This window comes from Pelecanus crispus, chromosome 15, assembly GCF_030463565.1.
Source record: "Pelecanus crispus isolate bPelCri1 chromosome 15, bPelCri1.pri, whole genome shotgun sequence".
Lineage (NCBI taxonomy): Eukaryota > Metazoa > Chordata > Aves > Pelecaniformes > Pelecanidae > Pelecanus > Pelecanus crispus.
In genome coordinates, this window is record NC_134657.1 from 5,414,484 (window position 1) to 5,439,301 (window position 24,818).

The following is a 24,818-nucleotide window of genomic DNA, read 5'->3' on the forward strand; positions in this document are numbered from 1 at the left end:
CCTCACAGAGGACAGTACTCAAAGACTACAGAAGTCTCTTCTGCTCTGGTCTCTAGAAGCAGCAGCAGGTCTGGAGTGCTGGCTCCAGTCGAGCTGGTGGTTTGTTTCCTGCAGGTCAGTTTGTAGGCGCTTACCCGCTGCTGTTTTCCTAGTGTTGTGGTCAAATGCACAGCTACGGGAAGACACAAGGCTAGCTTTCGGTTCTAGCTAACTAAGTAGGGTCTGTAACAGACAGTACAGCAAAAACAATTACTTGCTGCAAACATACTTCCAGTACTACTTGCTATTAACCAGTACGCTGAAGAACTGTTACAAGGACTGTGTTAGTAAGTAATTTGGATCACTTGGAAGAGTACAGGCCACTCTATCTTGCAGTATTCTGGCCACGTCTCAGTCACATCATTTGAAAGGTGTAGAAAAACAGGATCTCCAAGGGTTATCTGGAGTTAAAATTAGTTGTTTTCTGTAGCACTGCTGCTTCTAGTAACTGGTGCTCTACGAGAGGCAATCTGGTTTATATTAATATATACAAAACAGTATAGCATAGCATAACATCTTTTATGAAAAGAAACAATAAGTACTTTAAATCAGAATTTAAATTAGCAACAGCGTAACACTAAATCATAATCTGCTTGTAGCTGTTTGTATTTCAAGGTAATGAGGGAAAGGTTTATTAAAGGTGTTTCATCATCTTCCGCTCACTGACCAGTATTACCTACTACTATTCCTTTCTGCTTAAGGTAGAAGTTACTTTTTTAAGGCAGTGTTAACTCAGCTATGCAGCTGATGAATAAGAAATATATTTGAACTTGTCCTCTTAAAAAAAAAAAAAAAAAAAAAAAAAGGCCATAAACAGCCAGGATAGGGCAGCATTCTTTCAATTTTAATGTACAGGGGTACCTGATCTTAAAGTATTAAAAAGAGCTGGAAGTCAGGAATGAGTGGTACCTACATAGAATCATAGAATAGAATCATAGAATCGTTTAGGTTGGAAAAGACCTTTAAGATTATCCAGTCCAACCATTAACCTACACTACCAAGTCCACACTAAACCAATCAAGGGTAGACCAGAGTAAACCATGTCCCCAAGTGCCACCTCTGCCCGTTTTTTGAACACTTCCAGGGATGGTGACTCCACCACCTCTCTGGGCAGCCTGTTCCAATGCTTGACCACCCTTTCCGTAAAGAAATTTTTCCTAATATCCAACCTAAACCTCCCCTGGCGCAGCCTGAGCCCATTTCCTCTCGTCCTATTGCTAACTACATGGGAGAAGAGACCAACCCCCACCTCACTACAGCCTCCTGTCAGGGAGTTGTAGAGAGCGATAAGGTCTCCCCTCAGCCTCCATGCTGGATGCAAAAATACTATGAAGTCAAATTTACCCCAAGACAGGGAAGATTTATTAAGAATAAACAGGCCAGTTCGGTCTCTGTCCTAAACTTGCTGGTTTTGTGGGAATTTTAAACCAGACATGAAATCTAAATTTACATGAGAGTAGTCTGTCATTTGAGAATACGTGGATCTCTTGTCACTTGAGAAACAGGATCAGAAATGCCTGTATTTTTTTTTTTTTTAACCTACATAGTAAGTAGAAGAGTTTAAAAACCAGTAACAGTTCTGTGCATAAAAGAAAATTGCTCAACCTAGTCAAGGGCATACAAATAAAATGTAGCATTCAACTCCAGGGGTGTCTTGAAAATTAGACTATGCTATTCTTTAAAAGGCAGGAACAATAGCACCTCCTGGAACCTGATGCTGTGGAGAACGTTGGGGAATGGAAAGAAGCACCCCAGGGAACTGCCAAGGGAAGCGGGTACTGACCACGCTCGTCCGCCTATCTTCCACCGTGACCCCCAGGCAGCCTGCCTGCGCACCTCGCTCTGCTCGTGTGAGGCACCGCGCGGTAGCAGTGACTCCTGTTCATCTGTCCCTGCGCAACACCAGTGCTCAGAACTGCTCACCAGGTGAGGACACCAGCTGGAGACAAAAATATGACACATGAGTAGAAATACGTGACCGATTACAGCACCTTGTGGGAGATGGGACAGCTTCTGCTTGGGAAGGAGACAGAGGCAGCAGTGAGAACGGGAGGAGGCTGGAGGAGACAGTTTGTCCTGATTTAGGTACCAGCACAGATGACTGCAGCTCGCTCTTTGGCTGAACCCCCTACAGACACACAGCCCTTGCACAGCAGCGCTAATAACAGACGAGGAGTCGCGTACCGTGGTTGAGAGGAGGAAGAGTGTGGAAAGGAACAGGGAATAAATTTGTAAGGAGAGCCGAGATGCAGCTTAGGCTAAGCGAGTGTTTCAGTGTTAAACCCACTCAGCTGGCACTCCTCTGGCCTTCCCCAGGAAGGCAAGCTGGCCGTGTACCTTAGGCACAGAACGGTACCGTCCATCCCAGCTGACGCTGGAATTACGGTGCTGTATCCCAGGGATTGCACAGGCAGAGGCCAGTGCCCTGCGTGCACACGTCACAGGGAAACCAGGTGGCAAAGCAGCTCTAACGTACCCCAGCAGGAGGCACGGGTAGCAACCAACATTACATGCCAAGCTTGAAAACGCAGTCTTACTGTTTGCAGGCTTAAAACCAGAATAAACGCAGAAACTCAGGAATTGCTTGAGGCTCAACTAAAGTCCAACTTAGGAAAGCAAACAAAAAGACCTAACCCACTGGCCAATCCAAGCCTGTTCTTGTGGCATCAGTTTTTTGGCAGCAACGGAAGGGTTCCAGTTCAGTTTCAGAACACACTGGCCTCTGTGGCAGACAGAAAGGAATCTGACAGCATGGATATTTTTACCCTGTCACAATGCAGAGTAAAACAATTTGTCCACGTCTGCTTCAGTGGTGACTTAAGCTGGCCTACCTTGGTACACACAGGGTAGGAGGAGCGATCACGTGCTGAAGTTAATGCCTCTGAGCTGTAATGGTAGGGACCTAGAAGATGGGCTATAGTACAAGAGCTCCAGGGCTAGTACGTTCTCAGTGTTGAGCTAAGTTTTCAATAAAATAGACACATTAACACACTGGAAGGATGTTACAAATGCCTGAACTCTTCCATTAGAAGATGTATTTGAAGCTTAACAAGTTCTTAAGGATACAGTACATCTACCTACCTTTCACTGTATGCAGTAATTTTATTGCCTCATGTCTCTCCCTTGTCCCCCAGAGATCTAGAGCAGACATGATTATGCAGCTGATGACAGTCCAACAATTTTTCAGTCATGCAGAAATGTCTGATCTCTGGGAACACAGGTGCAGGATCTTTGACATGGCAACGTTCATCAGTCTTTAAAAACCTGTGTACAATTGCTGGACTCAGTGCAGGTATTACATTCTCTTGGGGCAAGTGTGCAGGCTGACGTTGCTCTACTGTCTGTTATCTTTGGATACGTTGTGTGCCAGCCAGTTCACTTTGGTTTTCCAGCTCTCTCGTAGGGCTTCATTAAACTTCAGTCTGAAGTGCTTCAGTGCCTCCTCATCTGTTTTCCCAAGAGCTAGGGAATCCTGAAGGTAAGAGGCAGAAATCAGCGTAGCCTCACTGGAAGTGCAACTAAACAATTAACTGCTCGACTACCAAGATGTTTGCTCACTAAGAAATCACTCCACTGAAAGGAGCACCAAGTAGGCAATAAGTAGCCATTAATTGTTTTTAATAGTTACTGTAGCTGCACGAGGTTTTTTTCATTCTGATAAATGCATGCATCCTACTCTTACATTGAGCGTAGGGAAACAGGAGGGGTTTTAGTGCTCTTGTACAAAGCTGCTGTCTTCCAGTTGGCCAGGCCTCGGTGGTTATAATTTAAGAGGCAAGCTGGGAACAGGAAATGATACGCAACCAAAGAGCTCTGTCTCCTTCCCCGCAAGCTGGTTCTAAAGGGTACCTACTGCCTTTGCGCTGAAGAATATGAAGTTATTTCCTGAGCACCAGTATCTGGCATTTCTGATGTCCTGCACATGAATGCTGGGTGTCTACTCATGACTTTTGGAGCTCATTTGCTTCTAAGAGCATGCCCTCCCACACTGCTCTCCTCTTCCTCACTGAGCTACAAGATCAGGTATTTGGTTTTAACCATATCTGGGCTGTGCTTCTCTTACCTTTAGGTACTGAATGTCTTTATTGCAGCTGAGTTCTGGCAGGCCGGCAGCTTTCATCAGTGCAAACAAGTGCAAGAAGAGAAGACCATGGCGCCTCAGAATCATGTAGGCTTTTTCACAATAACCCCTGAATCTGTTCAGAAAGGAAGATGAGGCAAAGGAATGAAGACTGCAGGCTATGTCAGTTTATAAAGCAAGACCGCGTATTAGTCTGAATCCTGCTGTCTGCACTGATGGCTACCACGCTCTTTCACCTTCTCTAACAGGTAGATAATATTTACTTTCATGTGTATAGACAGCTATAGGCTACATATCATTGCTGGAAATAAATTCTGGAAATTCAGAGCTCGAAAAGCTTAGGTCGGGTTTAACTGCTAACACTTACCTTTCGAACTTCTCACTGTTGTTAGTTTTTCCTTGCTGGATGACATGCACAAAGTCGTAGGTTAAGATGAAAGGAACTCGTTCTCTATTAATACCAAATTTAGTCTTGAAATTCCCCAAAAAGTGACCAAAATCAATGTGGAACAGCTGAAAATAAGGAAGAAAAAAATTGTTTTCAGAATAGTATCTATTTTAGCTGATCAATGCTGAGTCCTCTTCACAGTTCCTGTATTCAAAAGGTACTGCCCACAGGATTTTAGGAGGGACGCAAATGACCCCTACCATGGCACTGCTTTGGGAAAAGAGGCAATATTTACTTGCCAAGATGTTCTCTAGTGTAATTAGGTGTTGGAGAGGACAGAAAGGGTACTTACCTCTTCAATACTTGGTGTATCTGAAGAAATGTCTGGTTTTGTAAAGCCTTAGTGTGTCACCAATAGAAGCAGAAAGAGAACTAAAACGGGCACCCGACCAGGGCAGTCTGCAGCCCCAGACAGCGCATGGAAAGGTGTCCTGTTTTGACGCTGCTACAAAATATTACGTGCTCAGGTAAGGAGCTTTATTTTCCCCCTCCTTTGCCCCCCCCAGATACCAAGCACAGTGAAGTCGTTGCCCCACTGGTGCAGTGACGGGAGGGAGGATCGTGCACAGAACCTTGCACGCTGGGGCAGTTCTGCAGAGCTGTGAGCCCCAGCAGCGCAAGCCCCAAGGCTGGATACCGCAGGGCATCAGCTCCCTCAAGCGGACAAATCACTGAGCGGCCTCTGCGCCGCAGAAACGCGTTTGTAAGCTCCCTGCCCAGCATTTTTTTTTAATGGGGAGAAGAGGCAGCACTAAGTAAGGGCTGCTGCTCGTGACAGCCCGGGGAGGGAGGTTAGCGTCTCCTTAACAAACGACACCGTGCCTCTGTCCCTGCTGTGACCCCCAAGCAAAGGCACTACTGGGTTTCTCTGACCATGACTGCTTGATTTAGGGAAAGAAGATGTAGAGGAGTGGGATGCTACGCAGAAACGGTGCAGGCAGGCAGCTGCGCATACCTGAGAGACACGAGTCTCAAAAGAGCAGCAGTCAATTTCTTACTTTCAAGTATTAACTAGCTGACTTCACTGGACCTGCAGGAGACTCACCTTGCACCATCTAGCACACAGTTGTTTTAGGCTTCGTAGAAGTCACAATTAAATGAGAAAGATAGCTTAGACTTCCCCTTTTACCAAAATTTTACTGATGTAGTTTAGTACATGTCCTGTTAGCAAAGGTTTGGGGTTTTTTTTTCCCCTAGTTTTGCCCTTTGCCTTCCAAACAGTGCATGAGAAGATATAAACTCTGGTAGCTATTCTTGTGGAATAGAGAAGTAAAGGAATCAGTACAGGTATCAATGTGAAATTAAAACCACGCTGATCATTTGCATTCAATTGGGGGGGAGTACCAAAACAAAAAACCACCACCAAAAAAAGCCCAACACAACAAACACTTTTTTCCAGGAGGAAGACTATAAATCAGCTTGGGTAAGTAACGGAGGATCTTACCTAGCAACTACAAGCAATTTGTGACTCTGCTGAAGCCAAGTAAGTCTCCAGACTGATAAGTACAGTGCTTGAGTTTGCATCTGCAGACAATTTTAGGTCTGAGAGGTATGAAGTGCTCCACTGTAATTTCAAAGTGGATATTAACAGCGGCAGCCGATGGCTTACAGAAAGTAATTCCAATTATAGAACTGTATTTACCCTCTTAATGATAGAAGCTATTGAGAATATTTGTCCGGTCTGCCTCCCGGCTGGAAGGTGAGGTACGTTCCTTAGCCGTAAGATTGCACCGGGATGTGTCTGTCCATTGCTAAGTAGCATTCCTGCCCCTCTTCCAGTACTTCAACAGCAACAGTGAATCCCCATACCTGTCCAGTTTCCCGGATCATGATGTTATCACTGTGCCGGTCACCTATCCCCAGCACGTACGTTGCCACGCAGTACCCAGCACAGGAAAGAGTGAACTCCTCTATAGCTTGTTCTAATGCATCACTAAAGAGGGTAAGAAAAAGATGGAAAGAGAATTTTACTTTGAACACCAGTACTTTATCACTGGGAAAGTTGTTTTTATAGCTTCCCCCATGCAAACCTGCAGAAGAAGGGAAGGGAATCACGTGTTTGAATTTCTGTAGTGCTCTCCAGAGGCAGTATTCCCATCCATGCTTTGCAATAACGACTGTCTGTAATTGGAGAGGTCCGGATAAGGTTGTGTCCACAATCTCAACAAAAATGGTTTAGTCTGAACTAAATTAACTCATTTCTAGCTCTCCACAGATCTAAAAGACAAAGTGGGCTCCTAGAATGACTCCTGTCGGTGCCCTGCCACACCAGAGTAGCACTGATGCATTGCTGCTGTTTCTGCATCTAGTAAAATCCCAGGCTATGCAGCTTTTGTGCTGCTTTCTTTTTTCACCTCCCAGTTTTGGCATTACTCCTTCTGCCCCCTCTTCCAGCTGCCATCATGCTGACTACCCATCTCTGGAGAAAGTAATAGGACCAATGGGAAGAGCAAGGTTTGGATCCAGCCTGTGGACAGTGCTACCTTAAGCTATCAAAGATCAAAAAAGCTTTGCAAACAGTAACCCAGATGCCTCCATTTCTGCTCAAGACCCACACAGATCCACATGATGCCTTCCAGAGTGCCAGGCAGTGAAGCAGCCATAGATATTGTGGGACAGCTTGGAAATACGCGTAACTGAAGGAAAAAAAATTGACTAAAGCAGAAGTGTCTCCAGATGGAAGGAAGCAGTAAAGCAGCACTGAGTAAAAGGTAAGCCCACTTACCCTGGGTTCTTGGATTTTAGCCAGTTCAGCAGTGCATCCTTGTTGAAGGCTGCAGTGGCCACCATGTTGCTCTTGTTCAGCTGGATGTTGGCAATGGTGTCTGAATGCATGACTACTTCTATCAGTCCAGTCTTGTCTCCTGTGGAGAGGCAGCCATAAGGGGTCATCCTGCAGAGATGAAAGAAACCCTTCCACTGAAATCTTGCCCAGAACTGGGTCGTGTTGACTTTTAAGCTTTCCCTTGTCTGCCATACCTACTCCATACCTACTCTGTATTTCTATTCCTCAGTACCACAAAACCTGACTAGCTGCTCACAGAATACTAGGTAGACCTGTCGGGGACAAAATGAGCTTGCAGACAAAATGGCCTCACCACACATGATTCATCACTGCAGTAGGACAAACTGCGTGCACATTACTCACCTCAGGTCCAGGCCCTCCTGCTTCCACAGGATGTCCATCAACTGGATCATCTGCAGCGTCAGCATGTCCTGACGAAGATCTGTGCAGCATTACAAAGGAAAAAAGGGTCATAAGTACCTCCCATTCTCCCCTCCTCTTGTGCTCTGCAAGCAGCACTTGTTCTGCCCCTGCAGCAGGCTGCTAGAGGGGCCTGTGCCTTGTTTGTCACTTGCTAGGTCCAGCTAGTAAAGAGCATCAGACAGAGCAATGTTTACTAGCGCAGCAATAGTGTGAAGCCACCATGTTAGATACCTTAACTCGGACATGATTATGCTAATGGCAGTATAAGCCACTTCACTTTGCCAAAGCTCTTCCCATAGCAGTCAATGTAGCACTTTAGAAAACGTCTGTCTGGACACCAGTGAGCAGCAGCCACTCCAACCCTACAGAGCTTGGCCTGCTGTAGCTCTTCCAGACCTCACATCAGTTTCCTTTTCACTGTGCAAGGGTATGCAGCTGTTATTGTGCTGAAATCTTAATGAAGAGGGCAGCAAGTGAAATACAGAGGAGACTTTATTATATCTCCAGATTACTGACAAAAAACTCAAACACTTTGATGGTCCTCATTTATAAAAATCTTAATGGTCCATATTTAGGCCCATTCACCACAATAAATATTTGAAACTATTATGCCTATGAAAACATATCCTTTAAAGACTTACCATCTCCATTTTTAAAAATAATACCCACTCCGCCTGTCTCTTCATTATTAAACACAATCCATAAAGGTTTCATTTTGGAGTCCATAAAGGTGCATTGATCCACACTAGAGGAAACAAAAATATTACCGTCAGTGTTTCCATCTATTAAAAAAGTGGCCATCTAAGCTGCCAATTCAACAGCATCCACAAATGCCAACAGACTGGTGACTTCCATGAGAAAAGAGGATCTTGGGGTAACCAGAAGCCTGGCTCTACCGCTGAGCAAAGCCTGTGGCACAGATTAAGAGGTGCAGCTATCTTCCTTACCAAACTTCAGCGAGGATAATGTTGGGGTTCAGGGGGGACTGGAGGTGGGAAAGTGCTTCAAGGTAAGTTTCCTGCTTCATGCACACATGCATCAGCTCCTTGGTTTGAGGCTTGGTGGCCTTCTGAGAACTCACTTTAACAAAGTCATTCAGAGCTTTCATCTTGTTGAGTGCTTCTCCCTGAAAAAAGGGAGGGGTGGAACAGGGTTAACAAATAGGAAATGCTTTGAGAAAGTTTAAAAACTATTAAAATCTACCATGAAATGTAAACCTTGGTTGTATCTCTTACCTTCTCTTCAACTTGTGGCAATTTCACACATTGCAGCAAAACAAATTTAGCAGTATCTGCTTGAGGGAGATCCATAATCATTTATGGATATTCTGCTGGGCACGAATGCATTGCAAGGTAGTGACTGCAGTCCTAAATACCAGGAATAACGCACATTATCGAGCACCCAAAGGAAGAAGTGAGGTGCACTGGCTAGAAAAGTGAGGATGAGACCTACAGCCCCTGCCCTGCAATGCTTTTGGGGAGTTCTGGTTATGCAAAAGTGCCTCTCAGTCTTGAAAACAGAAGCAGCACTGGTTTGTGGGCACATCTTAGATATGACTCCATGTATACATGAGTCCCCCACTTCTGAATTAGGTAGAATGATCCTTGAAAGATAATAGAGAAGTTTTAGAGAGTGGGTAAATAGCAGGATTACCTCCACACAGCAACTGAAGGAAAGAGTACAGTGCTCTGAATCAGACAGCCAGTTGTGATCAGCTCCTACTAAATGGCAACTAATTCAACTCATCTAATAACAGCAGTGGCCTTTGAACATTTCAAACCATTCTAGACACATAGCGTAGCCTGGGATGCGTGTGGGTGAGTAAGAGATGAGCAAAGTCACATGTGATGAGGAACTCCAGGCTCTTAAATAAGATATGCCAAAAACAATATAGCAGTTGAAAGGCTTTTTTTGCATTACTGATAACAGTAAGTTGGAGAAGCTAACAGCTGAGAACCAGCTCCAAGCAAGAGGGAAGTCAACCTTGTGGCTAAAAGCAATTTTTACCTGTTTCATCAAAACTTTCATATGGTGGGTACTGCCTCTGCAGTATGCTTCCAGGATCAGGCCAAACCTCAAGGCGACTGCAGGAACATGCATTTCTGACCTAGGGGAAGAAGGGAGGTTAAAGCAATTCTGACTCACTGCAGCGAGTGACTAATTCTGCCATTCATGCAAGCACAAGGGCGGGGGGAGCGGGGAGAGGAGGGTGCAGAATATTAGCTGCTGTTTAGATTCTTTCTGTGTACTGGAGAGGGGAACCTGCCCCAGAAGGTGATGTAGGAAAAAAACATTGCTTGAAGTGATAAGACATCTTTCTGGATGACTAAATTGCTATCCCCTCCTTTGAGAACATTACTTAAGGAGCAAGAACAGTTCAGAGCCTATGGCTCAGAACTGGCAGGTGGCCACTGATGTCCAAAGTAAATTTCAACTCACAGGTGTGTGTGTGTGTATATATATATATATATATTTATATATATAAAATTCTGAAAACAGAACCTAAGCCAAACACCAACACCAAAACAAAAGAAAAAATAACAAACAAACAAAGATTGTGTGTCCTCCTGGAATAATCTTTATTCAGTTGCCCAAGTAAAAAACAGCAGTTCCTGGGTTTTGATAATCACAGCAGGAAATCTCACCAATGTTTTGATGGAAGACACTAGCTAAAGGACAGCCAACAGCCTTTAAATAAATACCCTGGCACCTATACATACAGACATGCTTGCTGTCTCACTTCACAGAGCAATGAGGAAACCAGTAAATGCTGGTTTCACTTGATTACTGAGAAAAAGCCCAAAACATTTGCTCTTTACCTCAGATGCCAGAAGAGGAAGTGGCCGATCTTGCGGTTGGATAATGCCCTGTCCAGCAGGAACTTGGTTAATTCACAGTCTAAATAGGATTCATACTTAAGCACCTGGACAAGCTGTAGCAGGTATTGGAATAATTCATGATCCCTGTGGACAGAAAGGAAAAAAAATAAAAGAAAACCTTATCTACTGCAACAAGCAGTATCTACTTGCAAAAACTGTAAAGACAAGACTGTCAGCCTTGTTCACGGGCCCCCCTGCAGCAGCCCTAAACATGAACAGAAAGGGGTTCTGCATAGCCCTACTGGTGAACACTTACGTCAGCTTCTTCAATGAGTTGATAGCAAAGGAACCAACATAACGGTCGGGAAAGCTAAAATCCAGCAGCTCCAAGGCATTCAGCACAGGCAGCTCTGGCCAGGTCTGAAGCAGGGAAATCATCTGTAAGGGCGGGGGGGAGGGAGAAAAGAAAAAAAAAAAAAAAAAAAAGGAACAAGATTTTTATGACAATGGATAAAAAAATCTAAAAGTCTACTGATAGACGAGCAGCTCCCTTGTAGGGGGTAAACCCTCTATTTAAGTCACTATTTATAGATGCCTCAGAGCAAGTTTGCAGACACCAGCTCACAAAACATCAGTCTAAACTTTCTAGGACGGCTGACAGGAGGAGCCATCCAAGTCCACAGCAGGGTTACATTTGCTGTACCACAATTAGTGGAAAAAGCTCTTTGGGAAAAGCACTTTTCTGCAGCATACTAATGTAGACTAGAAAGGGACTTCTAGAAGGTCCTGTCAAAGCTCTTGAAGTAAGCACAGCTGCTCACGAGCAGCACAGAGACCATCCCTACCTGCTGGCTGACATTCTCAGTGGAACAGATTCACCAACCCCCCCGCAAGGCAGCTTGTGTTGGTCTCCCACTATCAGTTAAGAATACCCAATCTAGATCCTATTCCTGACATAAATTAAACAGATTTTTTTTTTCTTGCCTCCAGCTTCTAGACGGAATAAGCAAGACCTTGTAGGGACAGCACACAGAGCTAAACAGAGCCCACAAGAGCCAACCCTCACCTCATCTGGGTACTACCCAGCGTATGTGCACAGCGACCAGGTTGAGAACAGCAAAAATCTTTCTCAGCCTCAGTGATGCCAAACCTACCTGCACAGGGGCACTGCAAAACATCCCCTGCTAAGCAGGCCTCCCAGACACCACATGGGAATGTGGACACTGTAAGACGGATCAAAAGGGGAGCCTTGGCTGCCAACCCCAGCATCCTCACCTGGGCAACATCGTCATGCTTGTTCCATTTGGTGATGATAAGCAGCTTTGCCAAAGCTTGTGGGTGCTGGTCACGGATATCGTATCTCATCTTCCACACCAGGTCTTTCTCATGCTCGTACAGTTCAGTGTGGCTCCTCCGCTCCAGTATCTCCTTCAGTTGCAGCTTCTGCTCATGGGAATCACAGGGAAGAGCATACACAGGGCTCAGCCTCAACCCAGAGGACTTGCTCAGCCCAGAGAGACCCTGTAGGACTGTGGCAAGACCCAATTTGCTGAAAAAAGCTGGTTGGGGTTAAGGCAGAAACATATAACTTGATCTATGAAACCAGGCTTGCACACAGCCTACACGTGGCTGAAAAACTGATGCCAGAAGACTCACCTCCTCAGGATCTTCTGGTGCAGCGCGGGGTGGTTCTCCAGTCCTCCCCAACTCCAGCAGCTGGGACACAAATAAAGAGTCTGAGAAAGGCTCCTCATTTCCTCTGTACTTCTAGCTCACCAACACTTCAGGCATTTGTGCTGCATTAGAGATCAGTCACTGGGCACCTCTGGAGAAGGGAATCACGCCTCTCATGGCCCGAGTGTAGGTAATGTACTCAGAGGCGTACCTAACCGGTGTACCCCTCTGCTCAGAGGTGTAACCTAACTGCCCGTAGAGCCCCTTCCCTGGTAGTAACAAGACTGAAGGCATGAGTCCTTCCCCCTGAAAGGGCACATCTGCACACCCATACAGTTTGTGAACAGGGGCTCTGGGTCACCGAGCTCCAGGCTGACACGAGCCATTCCAGATTCTTAGAACTGGCGTGTGTTTGGCAAGCAGGCAGCGCTGCACACTGGCACGATCTGTTAAAGGTTCTGAGCCAGAACATGCATCATGGGAGAGCATGCGAGTATGTCCCTGGCAGAGCAGATCTCCTCTCCTTCCTGTAACAGGCACATTTCTTCCTCCACTTGAAGTGTTTGGCCAGTTGCAGCGACAGATGGAAAATCCCCATACCACATGGCATGTTATCACTCTGTGCTGAAAGGCAGGGAGCTGTCTACTTTCACTCATTTCCTCTTTTATTCCTCTTCCTTCCTATAGCCTAATGCTGCCTGCAGTTTGAAAGTCCTCAGTTAAACACTTTTTATTTAAACAAATGCTCACCTATGAGAGCAGCTTTACCTCAGTAATTCACAGGACTTCACAGCTTGGAAAAGTATTCACTCAAAGGTCAATTAGTTAAGAGAAAAAGTCAAATTTTCAATTAACAATATCTATTCATCAAGTTTGCTTGTACCCGGTCCCTGTCGACAGCCGCCCAAGAGATGGTGACGCTGTATGCTCCTGCACCAGCAAAGCTAGGGAATTTCTGTGCCTCCCAAAAAAAGCGTACATGACCCCTACCTGCTCAAATGATGGGTAATACACAGGATGCGATGCAACGCTGGGGAAGCAGATGACCAAGGCTGCTGCACTTTCTGTGTTCGGGTTGCATTGTACCGTGCCCATGGGGTTCAGAAGTTCCCCCTTCTCATCTGAAAAGCAAAGTGCGTAAATCAATGAACCCTAATCTTCTGAAGCAATGGTCCAGAAAGCAGAGCACAGACTGCTTCCAGCTCTGTCACCGGACATTGCCTGGCCCTAGCAGCTCCCTTCATTCTCCTGACCTCTCACGAGCAAAGTATACATGACATCTTCAGGACAGCAGCGACCTCTTATGTCATATGTGCAATGCCAAGCAAAACAAGGCCTTCATCTTGGCAGGGCTCTAGATGCCATCGCAATACAGAACGGTAATCGTACCGGGTCTGCTAGTCCGAACGATTACAGCCCCTCCTACAAACTAGCGGGCAGCAATGCAGAGTGCAGGGCGTCTCCTGTCATTGTGGTGGAGACTAAAGACACAAACCAAAACTATCTCCTGACATACCTGGAAAGGAGGACCACATGTGCAAGCAGCACTCCCCTGTTTTCAGCTGGTCCTTATAGTCAAAGAGCATGACATTCACCCAGGCAATTGGGCAGTCCTGCAAAGCAAAGAAAGCAGCTCATTTGGGAGCTGTAACTGCAAAAGCTGGATGAAGGTAAGAGAAGAACTAACAAGAAAGTGAGATATCCCCATGCAAAACAAACCCCTCACAATAACCAGGAATAAGACGTTAGCTAATCTTGGTCTTTTCCAAATCTGCAAATTGCTACACAGAATGCTACAGGCAGGTAACTTCCCATTCGAGGGTATGTAGGCACCCCCTCACCAAAGAACTGCTGTAAAGAACATACCACCCCAGGTAGCCATGCCTGTCTGCTTAGTTTTTAAGTTCTCCTAAACCAGAGTGCAAGATGGCATCAAATTCAGATATTTGCCAAAACCTGGGGTCTTTTGTGTAGTGCTGAATGGCACCAAACACCCCCCACAAATACATCTAAAACTTCATCACCCAGTATTTTGCGTAGCTGAAGAATCTCTTAAGTTTCCGGCAAGGCCTTACAGCTCTACACTTGATGTTTGAAGGAGCTTTGACATATATACTTCATATATTTCACAGTTTGAGAAGAGGGAGGAGAACCTTAATTTTGAAATAGGGAACACAGAGTTAGCACAACTTCAGAAAACTAGGCAAAGAATACTAGATATATCTGATAGGGGGAAGAAAAGGCTTGGCTCCTTTGTACGATAATAAACACTATCTACAGAAATCAAACTTTACACTGCCAGTCCCCCCTCATACCGCCCAAAACAAAACCCACAAGCCCAACCCAGTCACACAAGCCAGTCTCATTTTGGAGGTGGGGAACTCCAGCAAGTAAAGCAACTGGGACATAGCCAAGAAAGAGAACCTGTCTCCCTGCTCTAACCCAGTTCCCCACCACCAGAACAGACAGACATATTATTCCACAAGTGACCTAAGATTTCCTGCAGTCAGGTTGCCCAAATGGAACAGTTTACTTCATATAGCAGTTTCAGCAACACCAGCATTTCACTCAGCTGCGCAGAAAACACCAAGGCTTAAGCACACACTTAAAAAATGGACTTGCAAGGAGGTGGTGAGGCAAAATTCTAGTGAGACACACCCGCAAACTGTAATATTTGAAGGGAACCACAGTGACACATCTTCTTGTTCCACTGAAACATTCTAGAGAATGTATCGGGCTTACCCCGAAGGTACACCAAAGGACTTGGTGGAGATAGCAAAGTCAGCGTTTTCCCCTAATGCGACAAAATGAATCACTTCCAAATGGCCTCTTCACAAACCTTCGAGTTGATTCGATTAGACTAAGTATCTTCAGTAAAATCCCATTTGAGACATCAGCTTCTAGATCATAGGGAAAAGCCAAACAAAATACCACCACCAGCAATAACCTTTTCTAACAGAGTAAATGACATCAGACCACGGCACAGAGCCTGCCAAAACGCGAGGCAAGATTGTTGGTGGATAAGGTCCAGCAAAGCAACGATTCATCACTGTAAGGACAGAAATATCTCCTGCATGACTTACAGAAACATTGAAAGCCAACCCTCTGGGTGACATTAACCCTCTGACTCATCTCAGTCTGCAAGCATGCCTGTTTTTGCGGTGGTAAACGAGTTAGTCCCACCTATCTGCTCTGGACAGTCTGCACAGACAAACAACACGCATGTAATTAACCTCCGAGTACCATAAGCAAAGCAAGCAAAAAGATTATTAATAAAAAACAAAAATCAGGGCCCACTGTGACTGTAACCTCCTCTTACCAATCATTTTAAATGAGATCTGGGCACCTTACGCAGAGCTGCAGCTGACCATGTGGAAAAATCCGCTTCTGCAAAGCTCAGCTCCAGCAAATACCGTGATTTTATATCAAGAGCTCACCAGAACGCACCCACCTTTCCCCAATACCAGAACACACATGAACAAGATCCTCTTAACAACTCAGCTAACCAGGCTGGTTTTGTTTTGTCAATCAGAATAGCAAGATTTCCTTGTGACTGCTTCAAAACTGAAAATCCTTCCAGTGTGACCACAAAAACGCAGGCTGTGAATGAATCAGAAATTCTGTTCAACAAAAGCCTCCAGCAGCAGTTGGAGTTCTGTTATTGTTAAGTAAAGAAACAACAATAAAAAGGTTGATCCCGGTCCTGGCCTCCAAATGTTTCCAGTCTGAAGTCTCCAACCCAGAAAACTGGTCCACACAAGCAGGACTCGTGGGTTGCCTGTTGCTCCCCAGACATTAATGCACTGTAACCCTGAGAACCCTATTGCTGTCAACACAACAAAGCTCAGTGAACCTCCCAGCAGTGAAAAGGAGCTAGCAGAACTGAGACTAAAATCTTCTGTGATCACATTTATCAGTCCCTCATTTCTCTGCACTCTAGCAAAGATGGCATGACTAATCCTCTGTTTAAAGCATGGTAACTGTTTTTATGGCTGCAGAAACAATAATTTGCAGAGGAATAAATGCATTTGTTGCTCATAAAGAAAACTCTTCACATGCAAAGAGCTAGAGGCATCATGCTTAAGTTACAACACTGGGAAACCAGCAATTCAATTACAGACTGCACTTAAATCTGCTTTTAGTTACTGAATTACTAATGGACTAGAAGTTTTGGGATAGTGATGAGGGAAGTGAGAAATATCACTACATCTCTGATTCAGAAGCTCAAAACAAGAGCTTCCAAAGCGATTTAGCACTTTCCATCCTCAGTTTGCAGCATCTGAACAGTAACCTTGAGGATTGTGCACTTTCATTTTTACCTTATCTAAAGCTTTGCTGTAACCAGTGTTTATATTCCTCATTTTCTTCCCCCTTCTTAGCTGTTAATTTGGTCCATGGGGGATTTGCAGGAAAGAACTTACTAGAAAGAAGATGCAACACAGAAGATGGTTTAACCTCAACTACAAAACAAGGAAGTTGCGGAACAGCAAAACAGAGACACTAACACAAATGATTCCTCATGTGCATCCTGATACTGGGTATGCTTCTTAATGGTCTTTCTGGACAAGAAATTACATTTAAACAACCTTTCCTAGAGGCAGCCATTCCTCAGTTTCCTATTCCTGTTGAAGACGTTACTGGCCATCACTCTGTAAGCTCTTTTATTAATAAAGTCTTCTGAAAGCAAAGGGCATTTGGTTCAGAATGGTGTTGCGTGCCCTCCAGCACTGGCAAGCCCAGCTCAGTCCCACACTGGCTTTACTTACAGCTTTTTTGGACTTCTTCTTGGTGGAACGTGCCTTCTTTGCCTTCTCGATGACAGCATAGAGGGCAAAGCAGAGCCGCGCCATACGGGGAAGATCACAGATGTTAATATCAAAATCCAGCCTCTGCTTCCACACTGGCTCTGAGCACACATTCACTTCAGAGCTCGACACTGTCTTGCACAGCATCTCATTGCCATGAAAGAGACCTGCTTGCACCACCAGCTAAGGGAAGGAGAGATAAGACAATACCATGAATCCACAGGGACTTGACCTGTTTGCTGAAGACACATGATTAGAAGAGCAATGGGACAGGGCATCCACTCCCCTGAACAGGATGCCCTACTCCTTCCCAATTCATTGAGACATTAAGTTCCTTAATCTTCCTCTTCACTCAGCTTCAGTAAGGGCATTGTTATCTTTTTACTTCATGCGGGCTTGCAAGAGCTGCTTAATCATTGCAAAATGCTTGGGCAATCCAGTGGTAAGAGTACTACAGGTTTCATCCTGTAAACCTAGGCAATGTAAATATTCACCAAACCTTGCCCACCAGTTTGCTGCAAAAACTCAGGAACCTGTCACGCTGAGAAAGCAGGGCAGACACCAAGAGCTCGGCAAATGCTTATGCCAAAGAGGAGGCAAATCAACATCACAGGAGAAGGGCACGTGCAAACAGCTGTGCCCCAAAACAGGCCTGCAGTGCAGTGCCAATGGCGAGCCGTCTGCGGGCGCACATTTGCCTGGAAATCTACACTGCTCTTGCAGTCTGCCAGATTGCTGTCCAGCTGATAGGCCAAGCTCATCCCCAACTTTACCTCTTGTCACAGTATTGCTGGCTAGTCTGAGTCACAGGAGTCCTCCCCAGGAGAAGCTCCCTGCAAATGATGGGGCACTGGGCAGAAGAAATGACTAATTCATCACCTGCCTTTATAAAGCCTCGCCCTGCAGAACACTAGTATATGCGATATATACTTGCCCCGTTTCCTTCCTTTCCCAGAGGGCAGCCATTCCCCTTCTCCTCATTCGCCTGCTCCCTGCTTCATGGCAAACACCTTGCAAATCCCAGGGCTTTGCTACATCATGCTTTACCAGTCACCGCCTCTCCCATCATTCTCTCTTCTCAGACCTGAATTTCCTCTCCTCTGCTTTTTGCAGACTTCCCTGCCTCTCGGCACCACTGTCAAGCGGTATCACTACAGAGCAGCAGCTCTGCTTGCTACTCAGAAACTTTTGCAGGGGAGTGTTTCTAAGAATGCATTGCTCCGTTGCTGGGCTGCTGGCTAGCAAGTTCCCTTCCCCTTCCTGTTGTGCTGCAGTTTAGAAACTGCCCAAAGGCTGAACGAAGCACAGTGGAGGATCAGATGAGAACAAGCTGTTGGCTGCTGCTTTCCTCACCACACAAACAAGACAGATGCAACTGGGAAAGCCAAAACACAAAACCAAAACCCCAAACTGAGTCAGTACCTACCTTCATTCTCTCATCTGCATTGACTTTGCTGCCTTGCACCAGCTCAATGTAGAAAGGCTGCTCTAAGGACCAGAGAGAACCATAGTTTGGCTAGAAAGAGAAAAGGGTTCCGATCAGAAATAGATGCAACAAAGACTTCTCAAGCCAGCACCAGACCTCATCTCTCATCACGTGCTTTTTGCTCCAACAGAAAAGAGCACTGCATCGCAGATGGGCAGCATGAAGTCTGTGACGATGAGGGAAGTTTGGGGGGGGCTGGAAGGCTGACTGGACATTCCCAGCTCTTAGATCCTGGCTAGGAACCTGTCCTGAGAAAAGCAGGGAGAACCAGCTGCTGTCCCAGACAAGATCAGCATCTCCATCAATGGATATGCCGAGGGTGACCCCGCTGGGTCACTGTCCCCTTTTACCTTTTTCTTAGGGAGTGGGGGAGGCTTGGCAGCCATCTTCGGGGGGCTGGCAATACAGTTGGCTTGCTCGTCTCTCATAGCAATGATAGTGGAGGAGTGTACCATGGTCAGGTGGGGCGTCAGGCCCCGGTGCAGGCAGCTGCGAATATACTGCAAAGAGAGGGCAGAGTCAGCACGGACAAAACAGAGCCAGGCAGGCAAGAGCAGTCAAGCAAATCAGAACTGGCTGAAGCAGAAACAAGTGGGAAGAGGAGCAGGGAAAGGACACAGCAACAATCAAAACTCAGTTTTAATTTATCTCCTCTTGCTTTATAGAGCTGCAACTCACTGGACTCATGTTGCCAGAACTGAGAATATGAAGTGCCTTTTATAGCTGGCATTTCATCAACTGACTCAAATGGCTGCATTAAGGGAAAACACTGAGAAGGATTCAGCACTCCCAACAGCAGCTTGCCCTGCCAGGGGAACACAGGATACAGGATTACTTGCCCAACTTTCAGCAAGAGAACCCCCAGCCCGCCATGCAAGCAAACAGACATTTCCAGAACCATGATCTATAAATGCATTTACACAGCATTTGGTACCCAGGGACGGGCTTAGATCACAAGCCCCCAAAAACGTAAGGATCTGTTAGGTTGCTAGAAGTATCCTTTGCCCTAAGTAGCATCCAGGTCCTGCCATTGATGTGTTGCATTCCTGTAAAATGCACTGCCTCCTTGACAGAGGATAACACTTCTCAGTCCACCCTCCCAGCAAGGGGACGCCATATGGGAACAGACTCATTGAGAAAAGCAAGACACAAGGCTCACCTGGAACTGGTACAGGGGGTGGTTCCCATAGAGATATTCACATTTCCCATTCACCTGCAGGGTGTAGTCCTCTGGGTTCTCCACTGTCTCATGGCGGAAGACAGTAGCCTGCTTCTTGATAGCATAGCTCATTAATGTGATGGGGAACTCCTTTGGGGAGATCTGGAAAGTGAAGCTCTCCTGCAATCCCAACAACACAGCATACACTGTCAAACACCAGCAAAGGGCTGAGATCAGCACAAGGAGCAGCAGTAGCTCAGTGGATAGGTAACGACATTCCTGCTGCTGACAACAGAGAAGGGTAGGAAGGCAGCATTACCCCCACACACACACATATTAGCAAATAAGTAGGGATGCTTGCCAAACTGGGCAGGAGCATGTTTCAGCAGCGCAAGCGCAAGGCTGGAAAACAGGAACTTCAAGTCCAGTTTAAGCAGAATCACCAGTTCACATGGTTGCTAGTTATTAAAAATCTTCCCACTGTCATTCCACCAGCAAGGCAGAGGGTGGCTAGGGTCACCATGCTCAAACACACTGCTCTGGAAGGCCCTTCTCCTACGGGGGTGGCTCCTGCTTCATGCCCAAGGCACAACATGCAAAAATCACATTAACCAAGGGTAGCAGGCAAGAACAGGGGCCCATGGGCAACTCAGACCGACGCCTGCAAGCAGTGTATGCTGAGCATGAGCCGAGCAGACTCTTGGGCTTCAAAAGGAAAGGCACATATTGGATTCTGTGCTCCTCTCCTACCCAAAACCAAAAAGCCTTCCACCACCACATGTGCATGCAGCAACCTCAGCTACCAGCTAACCAGTACACCCAACGCATGTTCAAGAAGGGGAACAGCTCCCTTGGTTGGAGGCTCAGTCTCCCTCCCAACCATCTCCACAGGCAAAGGAATCTGGAGAATGAAGATGAACACTGAACACATGGAAACACTGTCCACACACACATTATTCTGTCTCCAAATGCCCAAAGGTTCCCAAAGGGAAAGCACAAACCAGTTAAACATTGTCACAGAAATTTTGTGCTTTACCCCGCCAGACTGAAACTTGACATTGACAAAAATGTTCTTGGTGGGGGTATGTAGAGGGCCAGTCCCAAGGCCTTTGGCCATAGGCTCCAGCTGCAAGGGGAAGTTGTACTCCATCCAAGCTGCCCAGCTGAGCTGCTGCCGCTTTGCTGCTCTCTCCTCACAGAACTGGCACATTTTGGTGCGAAAATCGTTCACCTCTGGATCCTGAACAGAGTCAAACTCATGCAAACCTAAGTGGAGAGTAAGAGAGAAAGACTAAGCATCTGCACCCAGTGGGGGAAATCAGCCTTTGATAATCAAGTGTCTGTGAAACAGTCTTCCTAAACACATGCTTAGTATTTGGCCAAAAGGACAAGGGTCAGCCAAGCTACTAATGATTGCTTATTTACTATGTACAACTGCACGGACTCCATTACTGTAGCCCTCTGCCAGCAGGAAAGATCACCCTTCTTGGGTCTGCAGACACACTGGTCCCTTACCAGATCAAAGATCACCCTTCTTGGGTCTGCAGACACACTGTTCCCTTCCCAGATCAGAGACCAACTTGCTAATTTCATCTCCTGCATAAGCAGGGCTCCATCACTGTTCCATACGTAGCCAGGCTGTCTGGGACAGAAGCACATTTCACCTACAGCCAACACCCCTGCCGATGCCCATGATAGGGGAACTGACCTTTTCCAATGAGCAGGCTGATCTGAGAGTTAATAACCTTCTTGACTCTGTCTCCTTCTCGAGCCACGAGCCGCAGTACCGGTAGGAAGGGCTGGATGTCACAAAGCCGCCGTTGCTCATCCTCCAACTCTTGCTGTTCTGCTGTCTGGTTGATGCACGTGAAGACATAGGCCTCGGGATCACTGAGCATGTGGTACAGCGGCTCATACTGAGCATGCCTCCACACCACCTGCGCCAGACCAACAGCAGGGTGAAACTACCGCTGCACGGCCAGAACCTCGTCTTCCTCTTACTGTCACCCCACAACTTCACTCTCCCAAGATACACCATTTAGCGAAGGCAATGCACAGCCAAGCCCTCTCACAGCATTCCTGGGCCTGCAATCACAGGCTGCTTTTCGGCCAAGTCTGGTGGCTCCAACTCGTGCTGAACTGCTGGATAGATTTATCTGCAAATGCCTTTAACTGACTTTTTTTTTTTTTTCGTGCTTGCCATTTGTTTCAGGTAAAGTAAATCCCTCAACCTCAGTATTTAAATACCTCCCACCTAAATACCTCACAGTAAGTACCTGCTGACTGCTAGCCTTGTGAAAGAGAGGTATTACTCCCACTGGAAGCAAAATTGGGATAAGTAACTCGCTCCCAGTAATGTGAAATCTGTGACAAGAGCCAAGAACTTTTCTGAAGTCTTCTCAACACTATCCAGTTCCCAGAGATCCTTCGCTCCCAGTGGACGGCACTGCCACATGACTGTTCATATTCCATTTCTTCACTCTCATCCTAAGCGCCTGCTATAGGAGACAAAACTCCGGAATAAATGGGCCTCTGGGCTGAGCCAGCATGCCTACTGGCTGCAAAACACAGACTTGTAACTTAACAGCTGGAACCAATCAGCTCTACTTAACGGGGTTTTTTTTGTTGGGTTTGGGTTTTTTTACCTGAAAATTGCAGCATGAGAAAACTTGGAATAATCTGGCACTGTGCTTCTGTCCCTTGTGATCTGTGACTCATCTAGGCCAGGTTGCTGCTGCAAAGAAAACCTTTCCCACTGTTTTCCTTCACTCTCCCCTGCCCCTGCTTCCCGCCCAGGGAAATGAGGAAGCAGCTACATTTTGTTTACATGTGGTTTCACTACAGCATTTTATTCCTCAAATGAAGCACTAAGAAAAATCCTCTCTATCATTCCTGTTCCAAATTTTCAGTATTCAGTTTCTGTGAGGCAAGAGAAGGCTGGGCTTGCATCCTGAATACTTTTGAGTCAGTCCAGCATTTGTATTTGACTATTTGGGGGTGACTTCTCTTACTTGCATATGCATACACAAGAGCTTTCGTAATGAAAAATCCAGCGTGGGGACTGGTTGGGTCAGGTGAGCAGTAATTGAACACACAGTCCATGAACCCTGCGTGGCCAACTCAAATCTGCCCTCGCTCCGTAGTTACTCTAATTCTCACCCCAAGGTTGGACAAGTACCCAGAGGATCAAGCCTGACACCACTGGCACCAGCACCCTGCTGCTGGCAGTCTCAGCGGCTGGATGTGAGTTTAATGCGTTGCAGAGGCTGTCACGAAGGAGGGGCTCTCACAGTGAGCCACGAAGAGCTGCCTGAGAGCAATGCCGAAGAAACCCAACTTGCACTGAGTTAAGCCCCAACACATTTCCCCAGATGCTCCCCAAAAACAGACTCCTTGTTCCAGGAATTGCAGATCAGACTGTGGAACAAGGCTGTTACCTGCTTGATGGTGCCCAAGCTGGCATTGCAGGACACAGAGAGGTTTAAATATATGCCTGTGGGCAGCAGAAAGTCCACCTGGATGTTTTGGTTTTCCCCCTTGGACCAGAATTCCATAGGGCAGTAGATGCCTGGGGGCATCCTGCTCACTTCTTAGCTACCACCTGCAAGAAAAGGGAAAAAAGTCTGTTGCTGTTGACTACATAGTATCTCCCCAGATCTGTGCTGGGCTCTGTAGAAAGTTAATGTGCAAAAGGACCCAAAGAAAGGAAGGTTAGCATATCCTCATAGCTCAGGAAAATATGCACCTTAGTCAAATTTCCAGTCCAGTGCCTTTAAGCCACAGAGGCATTCTTGCTATAGAACTCGCTTCTATTTCAATGCAACCCTTTCTTAATCTCTTCTAGACCGGGATTAACATCTACATCTGTATTTGACAAAGAATTTAAAGAATTATCTTCACTTGAGAACAAAGGCACTTGTCCCGATAGCTCATCTACGACCAAGCAGCCAACAGAAACAGTGAGTCCCTACCCCTGGCTTTGTAAGGCAATCCTCAGGCCACATGCTCCAAGCTCCACTTTGTTTTTCCAGAGCTCAGTTCCAGTCTGTAAGAGGGAGAAAGAGATGTTGCTGGTTCTGAGTATGCATGCATTTTTATACACACAAACAAATAATACTCCACTGTATAGCCCCCTTCTGCAAGTACAGGAAAAATGAAATCTAAGGTTGAGGCAATCAAAATAGGTTTGTTAATTCCATCTGCATCCTTTCACTTGGCAGGGCTCTACAAATTATTCTCAGTACATCCAAAGAACACAAATAAGACAATAATAATCTGAATGCTATCAGGTACAAACTGTTGTTTTCAAACACAGGATAAGCGCATACATGAACAGCTAAAACAAAAGGCATTCAGCAGAAGCCTATCGTATGGTTTCTTTCTTAAAGACATGCAATACCAAAGGCAGAGAAACCCTCACGCTCCATCCATTTGCCTGCAAGCGAAATAATGCAGCACCATAAAACTGGATCCAGTTTCCCACACAGATGACAGGCGGCAGAGTGTGGTGTCCCCATGAGCAAGAAGAGCTTGGAGCTGTTAGCACTAGCTCCTAGCAAGACACGGGTAAGTGGCTCTAACTCCCTTCAACCACCTCAGCAGAGAAACCAGCTCACCTAAATTCCCTCTCACTTACCAGGCCGTTTTTCCATCAGGTCAGCAGAAAAACATGCCAGTAGTACAGCCTGGAAGGCGCTCACATAGCCATGGCTCGTAGCTGCTGTGGAAACCAAGGCTTCAGCCTCCTGCCAGTCTGACTTTTTGCTGGTTCTAAATTCAGCCCTGTACGTGTCCTGGGCAATTCTAACAGTATCACTTACCCTCAGCCCATGAAACCGGTACAAAATTTGCTCATTCACAACTTAAAAATATGTCTTTGCAGCTGTCAGACAGTGTACAAACTTAGAAAGATACTGAGCAACACGCTGCTGAAGATTTGGGTCTCCCAAATCATGAAGTCCTGCTGGCAGCTTCTCATGGGCCAGCCCTATGCTTCAGTACGACAAGAAGCCCAGCACCTTATCTGCCCGTGCCTGGGAGCACAACACTTCCCCATCAGCAGTGAGGTAAGGATTCCCAGAAATATGAGCTATGTTTTA

At 46.1% G+C, this 24,818-nt stretch overlaps 1 protein-coding gene across 1 annotated transcript; it reads right to left on the minus strand.

The window, feature by feature from the left end:
* Window positions 1–3,043: 3,043 nt before the first annotated feature.
* On the minus strand, window positions 3,044–24,584 carry PIK3CD (phosphatidylinositol-4,5-bisphosphate 3-kinase catalytic subunit delta). The gene is made up of 24 exons (XM_075721511.1): window positions 24,356–24,584; window positions 23,691–23,764; window positions 23,157–23,320; window positions 21,428–21,656; window positions 20,756–20,985; window positions 19,720–19,899; window positions 18,911–19,060; window positions 18,501–18,590; window positions 17,036–17,257; window positions 13,786–13,882; window positions 13,260–13,390; window positions 12,252–12,311; window positions 11,871–12,038; window positions 10,912–11,033; window positions 10,596–10,739; window positions 9,784–9,883; window positions 8,724–8,902; window positions 8,418–8,521; window positions 7,717–7,795; window positions 7,294–7,461; window positions 6,378–6,501; window positions 4,488–4,633; window positions 4,103–4,235; window positions 3,044–3,511 (listed from the first exon to the last, which is right to left on the minus strand). The coding sequence occupies exons 3-24, from the start codon at window positions 23,295–23,297 to the stop codon at window positions 3,374–3,376; spliced, it is 3,135 nt and encodes a 1,044-aa protein (XP_075577626.1). The 5' UTR covers window positions 23,298–23,320; window positions 23,691–23,764; window positions 24,356–24,584; the 3' UTR covers window positions 3,044–3,373.
* Window positions 24,585–24,818: the final 234 nt, after the last annotated feature.